The 17,372-nt window shown below is 36.2% G+C and overlaps 1 protein-coding gene across 1 annotated transcript in view; it reads right to left on the bottom strand.

The window, feature by feature from the left end:
• INPP5D (inositol polyphosphate-5-phosphatase D) overlaps positions 1 to 17,372 on the bottom strand; it is a 93,588-nt gene that overhangs the window by 48,665 nt on the left and 27,551 nt on the right. Inside the window, exons 5-11 of the mRNA XM_087872730.1 lie at positions 14,494 to 14,659; positions 10,645 to 10,785; positions 10,045 to 10,129; positions 8,696 to 8,764; positions 8,060 to 8,131; positions 7,084 to 7,207; positions 559 to 665 (exon numbers count right to left, since the gene is read on the bottom strand). Of these exons, the coding sequence (XP_087728856.1) occupies positions 559 to 665; positions 7,084 to 7,207; positions 8,060 to 8,131; positions 8,696 to 8,764; positions 10,045 to 10,129; positions 10,645 to 10,785; positions 14,494 to 14,659 (764 nt within the window). The remainder of the gene's footprint in view (positions 1 to 558; positions 666 to 7,083; positions 7,208 to 8,059; positions 8,132 to 8,695; positions 8,765 to 10,044; positions 10,130 to 10,644; positions 10,786 to 14,493; positions 14,660 to 17,372) is intronic.

Raw genomic sequence — 17,372 nt, 5'->3', positions numbered from 1 at the left:
AAATCTTCATTCTTTGCCAATAGAAAATAAGTCTGGAACAAGGAACTGATATTTTAAACAAATTCAAGTCAATAGTTTTGTTTATTGTTCATTATTTTTATTGAGCATCTACTTTATTTTAGTACTTCCTGAATACCTCGACCATAGTCCTTCAGATCATATCTTGAGTTTTTGTGTATTTATCTGTGCATACACAGTAACATGCAGTTGCAATAGCATCCTATCTAATGTACACAAATATGTCAGAGTTAAGTTGTCTAGACCTCTTGAACAATTAAACTGAGCATTCTTCTCTTCTGGTTCACAGTTTATTTTGTTTGTTTCTGATAATCCAAGCTGAACAGCTAGAGATACTATTTATTTATCCTCAAATACCGGTACATCCCTTAAAAACCTCTATAAATTGTCTCAGTACCAATTTCTGTAACAGAAAAAAGGGATAGGTTTTAAATAAATAAATAAATGCATCATTTTGCATTTGTAATTAATGAAAATAATGTCATAAAATAAATAGTAATGTTTCTGCTATGTTAAAACACCCAGAAGGGAGCATTTTACCTTAGAGTCAGCAAAGACATATTCTTTCCTTTGTGCTTTTTCTTTTTCTGTCTCTAGTACAATGACCAGCTTGTTAGGAAACTTCTGAGACTTGATGAGCTGTAGGACTAAACAGGAACAAAAACTAAGTCAATCTTAGAAATTTTGAAACCAAAAGAGCTCATGCTAACAATATGTCTTCCCTCAGAACTTGGATTGCACAATCCAATCTTGCTGGACTATGATAGGCATTTTAAAAATTGGCAGTGACTCAGAACTAAGCCTCAGGTGCAAATGTATTGTGGTTTTGAAGCCTCATCATGCTGGAATAACTTCTGCTCATTAAACTGTAGGATTGCCTAAGTAGGAGAATTCTTGATTGAGTCGTATGTCTCACACAAACTGCATATCAATTCACCATTTTGTAAAAATACATCAGATTGTCACAGAAGTCGGCATTGATGATTAGGAAAGCTATTGATGTGCATTTTTTACAACCAGCAGAAACTAAATTCAAATCTAAACTCCAATTAAAGGAACAATTCACATTAGAAGAGAACCAATCTAGTAGGGATGTAGCAAAACTGCTGTTTGACAACTTTACTATTTCTTAACAGCTGCTGCTGATGTGACTTCACTGACTTGGAAAAGATCTCTCACATGCAATAATTCTCCATTTTGCTTTCCAAGATAAATGTTAATCATATCATTTATTAGAGCAAGATATTTGTAGAGTTTAACCTGTTGATAATTTAAAAGTGGATAGAGAGGATACAATTAGTGACAGAACTCAAAATGGTTAACTTAGATTTGGGTCAGTGATGGGTTACCCCCGGTTCGGACCGGTTCGCAAGAACAGGTAGTAAAACCAGAGGGAGGCTCCACCCACTGACCCAGATGTCATCATAGGTGATCTGCGCATGCACAGAAGCTTCTGCGCATGTACAGAAGAGTGTTAGATCGGCGCAGGGAAAAGAAGACGCAACTCAGCAGAGGTCCGTTCAGCACTTTAATTCAGCTCATACAGAACTGCCGGCTGAGCTGCCGAGCCCTCCTTATATACAGCTCCGGCAAGCTAGCCGGCCAATGACATTTATTTAAACTTCCCGCCAATGGATTAGCCAACCACCGGCGGATGCCCATATAAGGACACAACAAAGAGCATGATGCAAACCGGTAGTAATGGTGAATAGAACCCACTCCTGATTTGGGTACATTGAGGCAACTGGTATAATGTGCTTTTCTACAATTTAGGAAGCAACAGAAAGTATGCCAGCATAAATATGCCATATGCCTACTGCTGATTTCTGCTCTACTTCTTTAACAGTTTAGTGTGGAACAATTTAGGATGCCCAGGCAATGGATCCTTCATCCCTGTGGATCTGGTGCTGGGGATTTCCCAGTAAATCAAGAGACTTGTCCACTTCTGGCTCTGCCAAAACCTGTCCACAACCTGACCCTGCCAAACAATACACCTATCAGTTGTAGTATTTTTTCCTACACAGGTTACCACGTGACAGGCAAGTGTAACTGAGCGGAGACTTTCTGCTACACAGACCCCAACCCCCAGTGCATCATCACCACAGTTGCTGTTGAAACACTGTACATACATAGTCTGTATATTACATAGGTGGAAAACAACATTTTGGAGGAAAGGTGGAAAAAAACTCTAAAGACTCTAAAGTTAGAAACTTTAAATATAGGCAACAGCACTGTTGTCCTTTGTAGGTGACCAGACAATCTTACAAGTTGCCAGGGCAAGTTATCACTTTGAAAAAAATAAAAGCTTACGAACTTTAATAAAACAGCAATTTTACTTGTTGTAGGAGTGCTGCAACAATCACAATTGCTAAAATAGATTTTAAAAAAGATCTGGCAAGATCCGGCATGAATGGTGTGAATGGGTTTTAATTGTTTTTAATGTTTTAATTTTTAATGTTTTTATATATGGTTTTTAAATGCATTGTAAACCGCCTTGAGTCTTCGGAGAAAGGCGGCATACAAGTTGAACAAATAAACACCACATTATATTGCTTACTGATTGCAATAATATTAATTATTGTATGTTGGCTTCTTAGCTATACTCCAGCATACTTTATGCAAGAATTATTTTTAAAAAACCCTGTCAAATGCCCATTTGTGTACTAAAAGTGCCTATTATCTTCCCTCACTGGAAGTTATGTAGTCTGCTACAATGCAGCATGAGCTGAAATGCTACTGTTCTAAAGTAAATAGCATTACATACAAAGGCCTGAAGTTTTTAATGTTTCTTCCTGTTATATGATTCATATTTTAATTAATGAATCTATATTGAGAAAGAGTTGTAAAACATAGCAGACATAAAACATATGTGCAGTGAGGAGTACTACTATTGGTAATGTTTACTTCCTACATAAATTAGAAGGTAATGTAAAACCCAGATCTGGGCTTCATCCAATTCCTGTTGAGCTTCCTAAGGAAATCTCTGGAATCTGTTCTCCTTGAGCAGCTGTGGAGATGAAAGATATGCAGATACTGAAAATAAACCTCTTTTCTGGCTAAACTATCCTGTATAAAAATATAAACGGTTTCAGAATTTATGATTCTGAATCATCATTCAGTGATTTTGGTGACTATACATGGATGTATTTTAATTCTTCTATTATTTCAATTGTTTTTACATTTTTAATTTTGTTCACTGCTTAGAGTCATGGGTGGCCGTACAAATCACACAATCAATACAACAACAATTTTCTATTGCAGCTCTCCTCTGGAAGAAAGGCTTCTGGTTCTGAGGAAGGAAGAGCAGTATCACGGGTCCCAAGAGTAAGAAAAGCTGCTTTAAAGCATTTTTTGTTCTGGGAAGCATCACATGGGAATATTGTAAATAAAGTAGAAAACGGCAGGCAGAAATGTTCAGTGTTGAAATGCATGTGAATTTTCATTTCATTTCATTTTCATTTATTGGATTTATATACCGCCCTACTCCCGAAGGACTCAGGGCGGTGAACAGCCACAGAATAAAACACATAAATACAAAATTTAAAAACAGATTTAAAGGTAATCAGAATGAGAACAATTAAATGAAGTATCATTTATGAAAACCCTAAGGGAAACTGTATATATTCTTGATTTGGCTTTTCTGCTGGCAAAACTTAGTTTGAACTAATGGTAAAAAAAAATGGAATCAATATATTAATGAAATATCTCAAAACTGCATGCTTGCCTCACTTCAGAAATGCCTTAAGGATAATAACACCTTTACGTTGTGCTTTATTATCCAGAACAATTCAGTGTTTTGTTTAAACAACCTTGGTACATGATCGCTTTTCAACTATCAGTTGAGGAAAAAATGATTCTCACTTACTTATTTCAACTTTCCAATTTCTTATTTTATTTAAAAAGTCCACATGCTCTCTCAGTAGGCTTTGGACCACTCCAAATGTTCTATTTATGTAAGTCTTCTTCAGTCTTGTGGAGTTAGTATATTGAATATTAACAAGTTCGTAGCTGTTAGTTTTGTAACTGAGACTTCCAGTAGTTTTGCTAACTGTATTCCATTTCTAATTTGTGCAATAACCAATGTTCTGGAAGGATTAGACAGTTACTAAAATAAATCTAAAACTTCAGGAAACCCCTCCCCAATTAGACAATTAGAGCATAAAATGCAAACAAAACTGGAAAATAAAGGTAAAAGGTGATCCAAAAAAAGTCCTCTGCTTATTAATGGCAATACAATCCTGGATCATTACCCCAAGAGGTTCCATGTAAGATATAAAATAACATTGAGACTAAAATTGACTCCCAAGCAAATACCACAAGGCAGAACTATAATCTCCCACTATTCCCTTCTAGAAACACCTTTTTTCACTCTGTGTCAATTACTCTGATGCTATATTACCTACTGCAGAAAATCACTGAGGAGAGCAGAATGGTTCAGTTTTTACATAATCTAACTCAGTCCAGCATGATAAAGTTAAGCAGCACTAATTTGGTATTACTTCAAAATTTATATTTACTCTTATATTGCTTACAAATCTCCTTTCAATCTTCTTTTTATTATTTGGCTTTTTTTTTTTGCTTTTGCTTTTGTTTCTGTTCTTTTTAAACAGTCACTTAAATAAATTAAATGAGACCATGATTGATAGTATCATGCTGAAAGTTCCCAAAGAACCAACAGACATATACACTTTGTTTTTTTCTTATCAAAGGTCATTTCATAGGGCAATCAAAGCACTTTCTGTCCCAAAGCCAAGCCTAAAACCAGACTGAAGAGGATCTATAAGTGCCAAACACCAGGGTACAGAAAGCTGTTCTCATCACTGTCAGCCTAACCCTTCTCTGGTGTTTGGTTCAAAAATATTTTACTTAATAATCTCAACTACAGAATAAAATTTAACCATGGTTAAAAATGTACGTCCCAACTTTGGCCATAAAAATGATGAGGTGTTCTCTCTGGACTGCAGTAACCCAGTCCATCTTTGGTAGGTCTCCCATCCTCTTTTCCCCTTCTAGCCATGCCAGGAAAGCACATACCACCATTTTCCCCTTCTCTGAGCATAACTTTTGTGGAGGCAATAAAGAAATGGCCTCTCTCTGCTGAACTGCTAAACAAGCAAAGAAACGGCTTTTCATTATTTCCTGTTTGCACTGATGGGAGGAGGACATAAGGTTGTCTCTCAGCAGACAGCTCACTACACCAGTAGAAAATGGCCAAGGTATGGAGACGGCATACTTGCCAGAATGCACACCGCCATTTGCAACTGAGGCATTTGCCTAAGATGTACAGCAAACTCTTTGCTTGCTTGCACCAGCAAAGGGGGAAAATCTACACTTGGCACAGAGCAGCAAAATACTGTCTGATCGCCTTCAAAGCAACTATGGGCTGGGCTGATAATCCTATTCTTTCCAAATGAAAAGTACCCTATTCTTGCATTATTTATTTATTTATTTATTTTGGACTCAGGGCGGTGTACAGCCAGAATTAAAAAACATGAAATACAAATATTAAAAACAATTAAAATATATATAAATTTGGCCCAAAATTAAAAATACAAACCAATTAAAACATTTAAAATTTCTTCTTCAGCCAGCCCAGCTTGCTGGAAAAAGTGGGTTTTAAGGGCACAGAGGAAGGCACTAAGGTCTTGGATTCTCCTTATCTCTGGGGGCAACTGATTCCAGAGGGTAGGTGCCCCCACAGAGAAGGCCCTCCCCCTGGGAGTCACCAGCCTACATTGATTGGCTGATGGCACCCTGAGGAGGCCCTCTCTGTGGGAGCGCACGGGACGATGGGAGGTCGTCAGTAGCAGCAGGCGGTCTCGAAGATAGCTAGGCCCAATGCCATGGAGCGCTTTAAAGGTGATAACCAACACCTTGAAGCACACCCGGAAGACCACTGGGAGCCAGTGCAGCTCGCACAGGAGCGGTGTTACATGGGAGCGCCATGCTGCTCCCATCACTACCCGTGCTGCTGCATTCTGGACAAACAAGAAAGGTAGATAAGCCCTATAAATATCTATTATTAGGTACAAACAACCAGAGCAACACATGTAGAGTTTAAACTAGCTGCTTTATAGTTCTATGCCACTTTCACAGGAATCTTCTCAGACTGGCAGATATGCCTGGAAAAGGCTAGATATGGTTCAAAGACTTTGCCTCCTGGCATTTATGAATCCATGCTAATTCCCTGTTTGATCCCTCCTCCTGACTGAGGTGGGTGCTCTCCAACACCTACTAACAAACTCCATAATACAAACATATATGTCCGTCAAACCAACAGTAAAATAATAGCTGAACATAAAATAAGAATTTAGATACAGCTTTGGTTGTTAGAACACTCTAAATTATATGTTCATGTCACAAACTGATTGCTCCATATCAGTTTCTCTAACGTTGTTTCTAGAACAAAATTCTTCACAGTTCATGATTCACATGTTTAGAGAATCCATATTATTCTCATGCTTCATTTGAACCTTTAAATAAAATAGAGAAGTAGGAACTAGGAACTAACTTCAGCTTCCCTGTTGTACCATATTATTTCTTTTCACGAAGGTTTAAAATACTGTACATTCTACCTCCTTCCTATGCTTCTATGATGAAACAGCAATCAGAAGTAGGAAGTACCCTACAGTTTCTCTTTAAAGCTAGCTCTTAAATAATGTCACAGTTAGTTTATTTATCACCTGCAGTTTTAGTTTGATTACCTAAAGAAAATTATCATCACCACCAATCAAAATCATCAATCTTCTATCTTTGAAGGCACAAAATGTAACAACCATTTATAACGAAAGCAGACTTCCTTCTGAACCGCTAAGGCATTTCATGTATAAAATTTCACTTTCAAGTTTGTTTGCCTGTGTCTGTTGGTCAATCAAAACACTATCTGAATGTGTTCGCTATAAAAGTATTAGAAAGCTACAGTGTAACCTCTGCAGTCATATATTTCATTATTCAAAATTTATGCCTGAAGCAAACCTGAAAAAAATTTAATTCCTCATACACTTGTTCCCAGGTGAGCAAAAGTGCTGAGTGAATGCAAATGGGACAAATGATCTACCTACTTACTTTTTTTGTGGGTGTAGAATTTATCTTCAGGACCATCCTTAGCTTTCTTAATAATAAGTTTTCCCATTTCAACATCAACTTTAAGATGAATCTTGGAAGAAATCCCAAGGCAATCTGCTTTCACCTATGAGAACAGAAGAAATGTTATTCATACATACTTTCCATATTACATGGCTAGCTTGCAGAGACATAACATAGAACATACAGCATAGAATCATAAAGTTGGAAGAGACCTTGGAGGTCTTCTAGTCCAACCCCCTGCTCAAGCAGGAGACCCTATACCATTTCAGTTAAATGGTTGTCCAATCTCTTTTTGAAAGCTCTAGTGATGGAGCATGCACAACTTCTAAAAGCAAGCTGTTCCATTGATTGATTGCTCTCAACATTAGGAAATTTCTCCTTAGTTCTACATTGCTCTTCTCCTTGGTTATTTTTCATCCATTGTTTCTCATCTTGCCTTTTGGTACTTTGAAAAAGAGTTTGATATCTCTCATCTTTGTGGGCGCCCCTCAAATATTGGAACACTGCTGTCATGTCTCCCTTAGTTCTTCTTTTCATTAGACATAACCAATTCCTGTAACAGTTCTTCATATCTTTTCGCCTCCAGCCCCCGATCATTCTTGTTGCTCTTCTCTGCACTCTTTCCTGAGTCTCAGGTTTTTTTTCAATATATTGTATTTTGTTTTTTATATTGACCAGAACTGGATCCAGTATTCCAAGTGTGGCCTTACTAAGGCTCTGTAAAGCGGTATTAGAACCACACATGATCTTGATGCTATCCCTCGAATACTATCATTATATTTATTGTACAGTGATTATATTAATGTTATATTAAACATTTCTTCAGAGAGTAAATGTTGCTTTGGTGCTGTATCACTTTCAGGATGAACATGGTTTATTTTTTTTAATAGATGAGAGCATTGTAGCAAGAATTGTAAATAATTGTCTATGTGACAAAATAAAATTTAAAATTCACCTCAAAGGTAACAGGAGGGATAAGTGAACGTCGATGTGTGGGATCTGGCCCCTCAATCAATACTCTTTTCACCTGTAAAAATGTAAGAATGAATAGCTCTACCTGACAATATCAAACTTCAACAGAAGGAGACTTTAGGAGATTTAGGAACACTTTATTGTAAACTGTACAATAGATTACACTTATTATAAATAAGCTGACCAATTTAGCCATGCAATGGTCCATGAAATGAAAAGGGAAAAAAATCTAACTTCTTTGAGCTCCAGACTGTAACTGTATGAAGTTCAATTCTCATATAATAAAATAATGAATGCTTATCTACAATTTCCGGTCTTCAACATCTCTAATAACCTTAAATGCATATGACATATGACCAGGTTATTTTCTGAGTTAATTTTCAGTTCACACAACAGAAAAAACCTCCTAAATAAAAAACTGGTTTTCAAAATGCATATTTGGCAATTTGGCACATGAGTTGTTAGGAAGATTACAGATCTCAGTTCCTATGTAGTATAAGAAACAATGGGACTTTTTTTAAAATAAAGTATTAAAAAATAATGAAAAGTATTTAAATAAGAAGATATAGTACATCTAAAGATTAAAGGCAGCCAGAGAAATATCTAAAATTTACTGTACCTTATCCTCTATAGAAGAAAGCAAATTTGTCAACTGAACCAATTTTGCACGATTGACATCAAAGGATGGCTGGTAAGAGTATCATAGAAAAAGAAAAGTATAAGAACTAAAGGAATACCATTTTCCCCATACGTCTAGCATTTTATCATCTGCGTATATATTTCAGAAAACATTGTAAACTTATATTATCCCAGTGAATTATCAGTAATTTGAATATCAGACTAGAATGGAACTGAATTTGCTACACTGAAAGGTTAAGCACAAAGAACCATTTCAAATTGAGTGCTTTAATGAGAAGAAGTTGCAAATGATGGAAAGTGATCTTGTAATTATAGGTCTAGAGCTAAGCCGTGCAGACAAAATAGTAACATTATACAGTTGCAAGTAAGATTTTCCAGGGCTTCAGACACAAAAGAACGGTAGATGCTTCATTTATCAGGGTGGGCGGAAAGAAAGTTTTACCAGCAGAACACAGGAAGAGGTGAGTATATGAAATGGTGAAGCTATTCTATATATACCAAGACAGATTATTTGGTCAGATTGTTATGGACCATCCTAGAACTGTCTGTATCAGCTTTCTTCAAACGGAATCACATTGCAACTCCCAGAACAGCTAGCTTCCACTAAACTATAGGCCATCATCTTCAGTAATAATGAAAAATATAACATTCAGAGATGGAATAACCTGCAACCTGCAGTGCTGAGTCAGTGACAAAAAATTTATTAAGCTGAGAGAAAATAGTAGTAGTATAGATCATTCACCTATAAGTTTAAAACAATTAAATTCTTTAATCATGCTAAGCGTTTCCAGACAGTGTGAATGTGAGAATAGGTGTCTAGAGTTTCATACTTTAATATTAACATTTTAAAATTGGCTCAGTAGAAAACTGTAACCTAATCCAGGTCTTTCAATATTAGTGTTAGAGGACAATGGCTAGGTACACATCCCACACTATCCATAAGGACAGCAACACATGATAATAATGAAGATATGAGGTTATCAATCCATGATACCTTGTGATTAGGTTATCCATATCCAGGAAGCATTCTAGCTGGCATTGCAATCAAGTATAGAAAAGAGGCTAATGACATTAAAAACATTGCATACTTCTCCACACCATGATCTATCTGCTCCTGGAGAATGAATGCAGCTCCTACCTATTTCTGGATTACTGCTAGGTAGCCCATAATAAACATAATACAATTAAGAAACAAATTGGGGGAAAAAAAATCAACTAAGAAGAATGCTTTGCTAACTATTGCCATATATTCTGCAAACCCACCCACCCACCCACATTTAAGTTGATATAGATTCTGAGAGATTTATTGCCAATTCCATGAAATCATACCTGAGAATGTCGATGGGTACCTGGGGAAAGCTGATCGAACACCATCTGTATAGATTCCAAAGAAGGTAACGTCCGGGACAACTCACTGAAATGTAAAAGCCATGTATATAAAGACTTCATTTTTATAACAACATGGTTATGCAACATTGTCCTCTCTAAATCCATTAGGATGGCAGGTTCCAAAATTCTCCAGTCAACCAGCAAATAGCTATGAAAGCGTATAAGATGCTTTATCAGTTTTCAAATAGCTTCAGACTTCTACAATCTAACAACATGTTCTGCATTTCTTTTTGGTTCAGCTGCAATTTGGTTGAAAGTAAGCAACAGTTAAGGCTTAGTTAAGTGGAGATTTAGCTTGGTTTGTACGCCCTATGGCCTTTGCTTCCCCATTGGACAAAATTTCTCCCTCAGCCTTATTCTTAGTTCTTAAGCTTTAGCACATGTAATGCTGGTCTAATGATTTTGAATCCCCATGTTAAGAGCTCAGGCCAAAGGTGCAATAACTTCTAACTAATTAGTCAAGTATTTATATAAATCGTTATAAACAGAATTCCCAAACTGTTGATATTGAAATATGCCTACAAATGAACTTGTGATTACTTGAAGAGTCCTTTGCAGAGTCCTGTAAGTAGTTTCTTCAGCTGAGGGAGATTCCACGAGCCCAGTTGTACATTTTCAATATCATTAGTTATATGAACTCTCAAATAATCCTGGATAAGTTTGAGATGTTCTTCTGGAATACTGTGGAAGAAAGAAACAGCTTGAAAAACAAATCAAGCATTAAGTTTAGGTACCTAACTTTGGGCAAATGGGAGAAAAAAATCCTTGGTGAGAGGGAATTACAACAGTTTTGTATAGCTGTGTCCTATTTCAATTTCTTACTAGTAAGGAATAAAGGTAGGAGAGAGACAAAAGGCAAGAATTGTGTCAGAAAGGAGTCTGCTTGCCTGCTGACAAGGAGGGGGCAATATGTGACCTTCCAGATGTTGTAGATTGCCAATTGCTACTTTGTCAATAATGTAGGATGATGGAACATTTAGTCCTATAACTTCTAGAAGAGCTGGATCAGATGCTGTCTATTAATGATTTAAAATGTAATTTTCAAATGACTGATACACTCAGGGCAAAACACAAGCTAACTATATAAATTTAAACAATTGTAGAGCAGCATCTATCTTTTGCTTTCAAAGTGCTTCAGTAACACTAATAAAGAGGATTAGTACAATTATTCCATTAAGATGGTTTAAGGGGAGCTTGCCTAAGCCTCCTTATACATTTACAGAAGGAACACGAATTAAAGAATTCCCTGATTTGAACTAGTGTGCATCATCTGTTATTCTGAACAATGTTGGAAGTGAAAGGGTGGGGTGGAGGAGGGATAGAGTCATCTAAGCTTTCTCCCAAGGAAACTCCTATAAGATTGCAGCCCAAGGCATACATTTTCTTTCATCAGTTTCTTGTTTGCTGATATATCGTGCAAGAATAGCTTGTTTTACCAAAGGAGGAAGGCTTTCTTCCTGTCTACCACCCACACAAAACCAAACCTCCTAACCTTTTCCTGAAAGAACATCCAACCAGCAAATTTGTTGCTATCTATAAGATAATTTTCCACCCCACCCTCCTATCAAGTGGGACCACCCTTTTGAATTATCTGCCTCTAATATGGTCACTAAAATTGCTGGATTCCTAATCATTTTAGAAATGAACAGAAAATGGATCATTTCCAGTTTCCATTTCTGCTATCACTGCAGCAGTACAAGCAGAAACATTTACCTAGTAAAAATTGGTCTTCTATTTTTATAAAATACCACTTATGAACAGAAAAGCGTAAGAACAGGCTGGCTGTATCAGCCAAGACTCATTTTTGATTCTCACAACACACAACCAGATGCTCTGGGGTGCTTCTAAGCAAGATGCAAACTCTTCCTAAACTGTTCTTTCCTTGTATAGAGAGTACAGCCTTGATGGACAGAAGGAAGATCTGTTACCAAGGAAACAACCAGATAAACATGAGTTGAGCCCAGAGCAAGAAAGAGATTTATGAAGATGCCCCTCTCCCCTATTCACATGAAAAATAAAAGAGGCTGAAGAGACTGAACATTCAGACTTGCATGGTTCTGTGTTACTATAGCTGTTCTAATAAAAGTAGCTTTAGGCCCACACTGTGCCTGTTTATAAATTTTTATATATATAATATGTGTGTGTGTGTGTGTGTGTGTGTGTGTGTGTGAATTTATTTAATTTTAAAATCATCTCTTTTAAAATCATTCAATTTTATGCCTGTCACTGTGTTGTGTATTAATGACTTACACTGATTAATTATACGCTATGTGAAGAACTGCTTCCTTCCTTCTTGCTAAAAACTCCTTCCAAACAATTTTGCTTGTTGGCCCTAGTCTTTGAGTATTTTTCTTGTCTATTTTTTTCAGTCCCGTGCATTATTTTATATACCTCAGTTACATCTCCTCTCAAGTACTTTTTTCTGAGCTCAAGAGTCACAAGTATTCTGACCTTTTTCATATGGAAAGTGTTCTGCACTCCTCCCCCTTCATTACATCTATTATATTTTGTTAAGTGCCCAACCAGACTTGGGCATAGTACTTTGGATGAAGATGCATCATACATTTGTGTAAGGAGATTATGATGTTGGCATTTTTAGTTTAAATCCGTTTTCTTATTTCTTATAGCATGACATTTGCCTTTTCCACAGCTGTCACAGAATGAGCTGACATCTTCATTGAGCTACAGCCTGACTAGTTTCAAACAGCTTGGATACCATCAATGTTTATATAAAGCGAAAAGTTTTGCCTCATATTATTTTTCACTTATAAATTGACTTCCATCTGCCACTTCATGCATTTTAAAAAGATGCTTATGAAGCTGCCTACAATTGCTTTTGGCTTTTATCACTCTGCATAGTATTATGTGCAATTTGCTGCTTGTCTATAAGTCAAGATAATTTAAGAACAATTTTAAAGCTTATATTTTAGGCACTCAATTTCTTACCTTTTCCACAAACAAAATTGTTCACTTATTTCTATTCATTGTTTTCTGCTTTTTAACCAGCTAGCAATTCATTAAAAATAGTATATCTTATCTCACAACTGATAAATTTAGACACTTGCACCCATGTTGATGAGCCACAAAAACAAAACTTAGTAAAGCAAGATCTGTTTGTTTCTCCAGCATGACTTCTTCTTCTCTGTGCCTAGTTATTCATTCCTTGATTACTAATTGTACTAATTTGTCTGGAACAGATGTTAAACTCACTTGTCAGATTTCCCAGATCTCTCTTTTTTAAAAACTGGTATTCCATGGATTATCTTCTGGTCTTCTGCATTGATTTTTATTTGAGGGATCAGTTACATCTTTAAGAATTCTTGATGGGGTGTCAGGAGTGAGTTATTACAAAAATGTCCTAGAATAGTGGTTTTCCAACTGTCTCAGACCATGGGAGCATCATTATTTAAAAAAACCAAAAATCCTGGAATACCCATTCAAGAGAGATGGGGCTTCTCAATGTCAGCTGATAAAGCACTGCCATTTCTGCTGTACCTTAGCTACTAAGGGGGGAAAAGCTCTCTGCAAGAGACTAAGGAGGGAAAAGGAAAACTTTCTCCAAAAGTCTTTTTTCCTGCCTTGGTCCTGCAGAACCTCTTCAAGGTCTTGAATTCATAGAACTCTGTTAGAAAAACAAATTCCTAGAATATGTTATCTTTCTGCCTGAGAAAATCACACTGAAATATTTTAGGTGGTCAATTATTACTCCTGAATGTCCATTACAGTGTAAATTATATCATTTATGTCAATTAAACATCACTTGCACATTATGCACAAATGCAATTTGTGTAATGAAGTTATGATGTAAATGATATAAACTACCATGAAAGACATAAAAGAAAAGCAAATTTTATTCCCTCATCTGGATACTTTGGTTGAAACAAAGAGCTCATACATTATTTGGGGAGGATATTTACGCAGAAGTTTGGTCCATTTCATCTGTAGTCTGCTAAGAAAAAGGTTTATTAAAGTTTTGTTGTACATAATTCTTCAGTAAAAGAGCAAAGAATTCATTCCATTTCTCTGCAAGTTCCTCATCCTCCCTGAGGAAACATTTAACAACTTTGTCATTTAAAAACTTAACTTTTAGAAATTCTTATTGTTCTCTTTGATTTTTGTTTGCCTCTGGGTTTTTTGTTTTTGTTTTTTGGCATTCCATAGTACCACTATATACTTGTTTTGCCAGAGGTTTTTTTTTCCTCATTAGCTTTCCATTTCCTGAAGGAAGGCCTTCTTAGCTCTTACAGTTTCCTGGACACCTTTACAAAGAAATGCTCTGGCCTGTTCCTAGAGTTGTCTGGAAACCTTTTTTCAAGAGAACTGTGAAAGGAAATGTGGAAAATTCCAAACTTTCTCATTCTTTTTGAGAGAAATGGTGATAGAACTTACTTGCTGGTATCGTGGTGCTGTAATCGCTGAAGCAAGGTTTCAGAAAGAGGTGGTTTGCTAACTTCTGACATCTGGACATTATCACTGGATAAAAGCTCTTCCTTTGTTTCACTTACTGGAACTGAAATGCTGCGTGGAGGTAATACAGGTGGAATAGGCAAATAATCTGTCACCAAAAGAAAATATGCACACACTGTGAATTAGGGACTCAAAATACTACTTTAATTGTTTAAAACATTCTCCTTTTCAGTGGGATACTATTCTTACTAGAGAATACTTCTCTATAGGGTAACCTCTGTGTATGTTGATATGGTACAATGACAGCTCGATAAAGATTTTGGTGACTTAAGTATAAATCCTCACATAGACATGAAAGTAATTGAATGACCATGGTATAGTCAGTATGTTTCAGCTTAATCTATTTGGGGGAAATTATCACACTTTATCAGATAATGGAAAAAGAAACAGGTGGTAGCAAATAATTTTCACTAAGAACTCTGAATTTGTTCTAAAAAGTCAAAGAAGTCAGAAAATCTGGATTGAAAATTAGTTTGAGCCAGTGCTATTCAGATATGGGTTTTAAGTTTTAATTGGAACTATTTCATCTTAAGGGTTGAGTTAGGTACACAACAAGGAACCAAAGACAGATTCCTCAAGAAGCTTCATTGTACAGTTTCTAATGGTTCTTATATGCACATATTTGGAAGCCATATGACAGCTATGATATTATTTTGATCTTACTTTTTGTACACCAGGAAATAATCACCTCTTGTTGCATACACGTACACGCACATGAAAACTCAATATATATTAAAATCAATAAAGTATTATTAAAAAAAAAAAAGAAAACTCAACATAACAACTTCACTTCTGACCTTTTTTAGGAACTGAATTTGGACCAACGGGATAAAAAACAGTTGTGATATATTTGAAGGCCTCAACTTGTTCTATTGCATTCTCATTTATTTCTCATTTATGATTGCATCTAGAAGCTTAAAAAGACCATAATTTCAGTTTCTTCATAATTAATAATTAAATAGTTGACCATGCAGTAAGAAGCAATTGATTTTAGAACTCTCCTCAAACCAATGGGTGAAATAGAAATGATGGCTACATATAAGAGATGTGTGATAGGTCTACCAGTCAGGTTTGGAGGAAGGTGTTCTAATTTTGTGAGATGTGCCCCATATCAATAATATAGAAATTAAATAAAAAGGGGACTAGAATATAACCTTGCTTTGCACCCTTATAAGTAGGCACCAGGCCAGAAAAATATCCTGGCTGTCAAGTCTTATATGGATAAGTAATGTTATGCCCTAATAAGGCCTAAGAAGTATCAACAGAAGATCTCCCCAGTTTCAACCACAATCATTCACTGGAGACTAAATTGAAGATTGTTTTAAAACCAATTAAAGCCACATACAACACCCCCCCCCAAGTGGGAATATATACTGTATTTCTTAGTTCGATGTTGTAAGGCTAAGCATTGGTCCATGACTGATCTCTCTATCATGATCCTAGCTGGCTCTTCTGCAAATATGTTTTCCTCTTCTGACCAGTTAATGCATTTCCAGTAAAGATTCCTGTGTGGAAGGATCTATAACTCAGTGGCATGAAATATGACTGAATCTGAAGAAAAAAACTTTGACAAACGAAAGCTAACATTACATATTGTTCTGGAATTTATTTCTGTGTTTACGTCAAGTATTTATTCTTAAAAAACACAAGGCACCAGAACTATAATGTGACCTGTCCAGGCTGCTCCAGAGTTGCCTGATCAGCTGGGATGCCCCAGTTGACTGATGTCCTCTTTCTCTGAAGTAAAAAGTTGGTCTTCTCTAGACCCACCCACAGTCCAGAATCATGAAGGAATGATTCTCATATATCATTCAGGTGCACGTAAATAAAGTCCTCCAGACTTCCTTCTATATATGTAGAGATGGGAGAAAGGTAGTAGCAGGATAGCATCCATTTTTCTCCCCCTTGTTCTCTAAGAATTAAAACTAAAGAAAAACAATGGTACCATTGGTAACATCCTCCTTTCCTCCATCCCTCCCTCTCTCTACAGATTTTATTAAAAGAGCTGAAGCTCATTTCATCAGATTTAGTACATAGATGGATTGATGCAGATTTAAATTTAGATGAGCATGCAGGGAGAAAAAGAAAAAAAGAAAGTTATTTTATGCAGATGCAGGTTATATGAGACAGTGGAATGAATAGTCTAGATGCAAAGAGTATGTAACAAGTGGTCACACAAGGTTGCACCTATGAAGGCATCAGTGGAAACACAACCTTCAGAAATGGGGCACAGTAAACAAGAAGTGGAGATCAGAAATAAAGATAAACTATTGTTGAAATGAAAGACTTCTGAATATTGAATTGTAGGGGTTAGAGGTTGTATGGAAAATAAAAGCAGAAAGGAAAGACTATTAGAAGGTATGAAAGTAGAGAGTCAGATGAGCAAAGTGGGGTGGAGCACAGAAGTTTGGCCAAGAAGGAAAAATGAGCCACCACAAGGAAGGAAAGGAATAAATGGGTACCGTAAAACAAAACAATTTTTTTAAAAAATCGAACTGTAAGGTAGAAACACAGCAGATCTTTTTCTTTCCTGCAGCAGGAAAACATAAAGAGAAGAAATTGGGGTTTTTATTTTTGAGCTGTTGATGCAACAGATTCCCCTTTGTCCAGCAAACAAAATGCCCAAGGATGGTCACCAGCTTTAGAGGCAAGACTTTAATTTCTAATAGCTCTAGCATTATCTCTACATTATGATTAAAGGTTTCTTTCTGTTTTAATCACTTGTATTTCCACTCAGCTATTGGAATAATATTAATAGAAAAATCTATTAATAAGTACAACCACAAGATCGCTATTTTAAT

This window comes from Pantherophis guttatus, chromosome 6, assembly GCF_059756535.1.
Source record: "Pantherophis guttatus breed Tessera chromosome 6, ASM5975653v1, whole genome shotgun sequence".
NCBI lineage: Eukaryota > Metazoa > Chordata > Lepidosauria > Squamata > Colubridae > Pantherophis > Pantherophis guttatus.
Note: the sequence above shows the minus strand (reverse complement) of the source record. Positions and strands in the feature narration are given on the sequence as shown.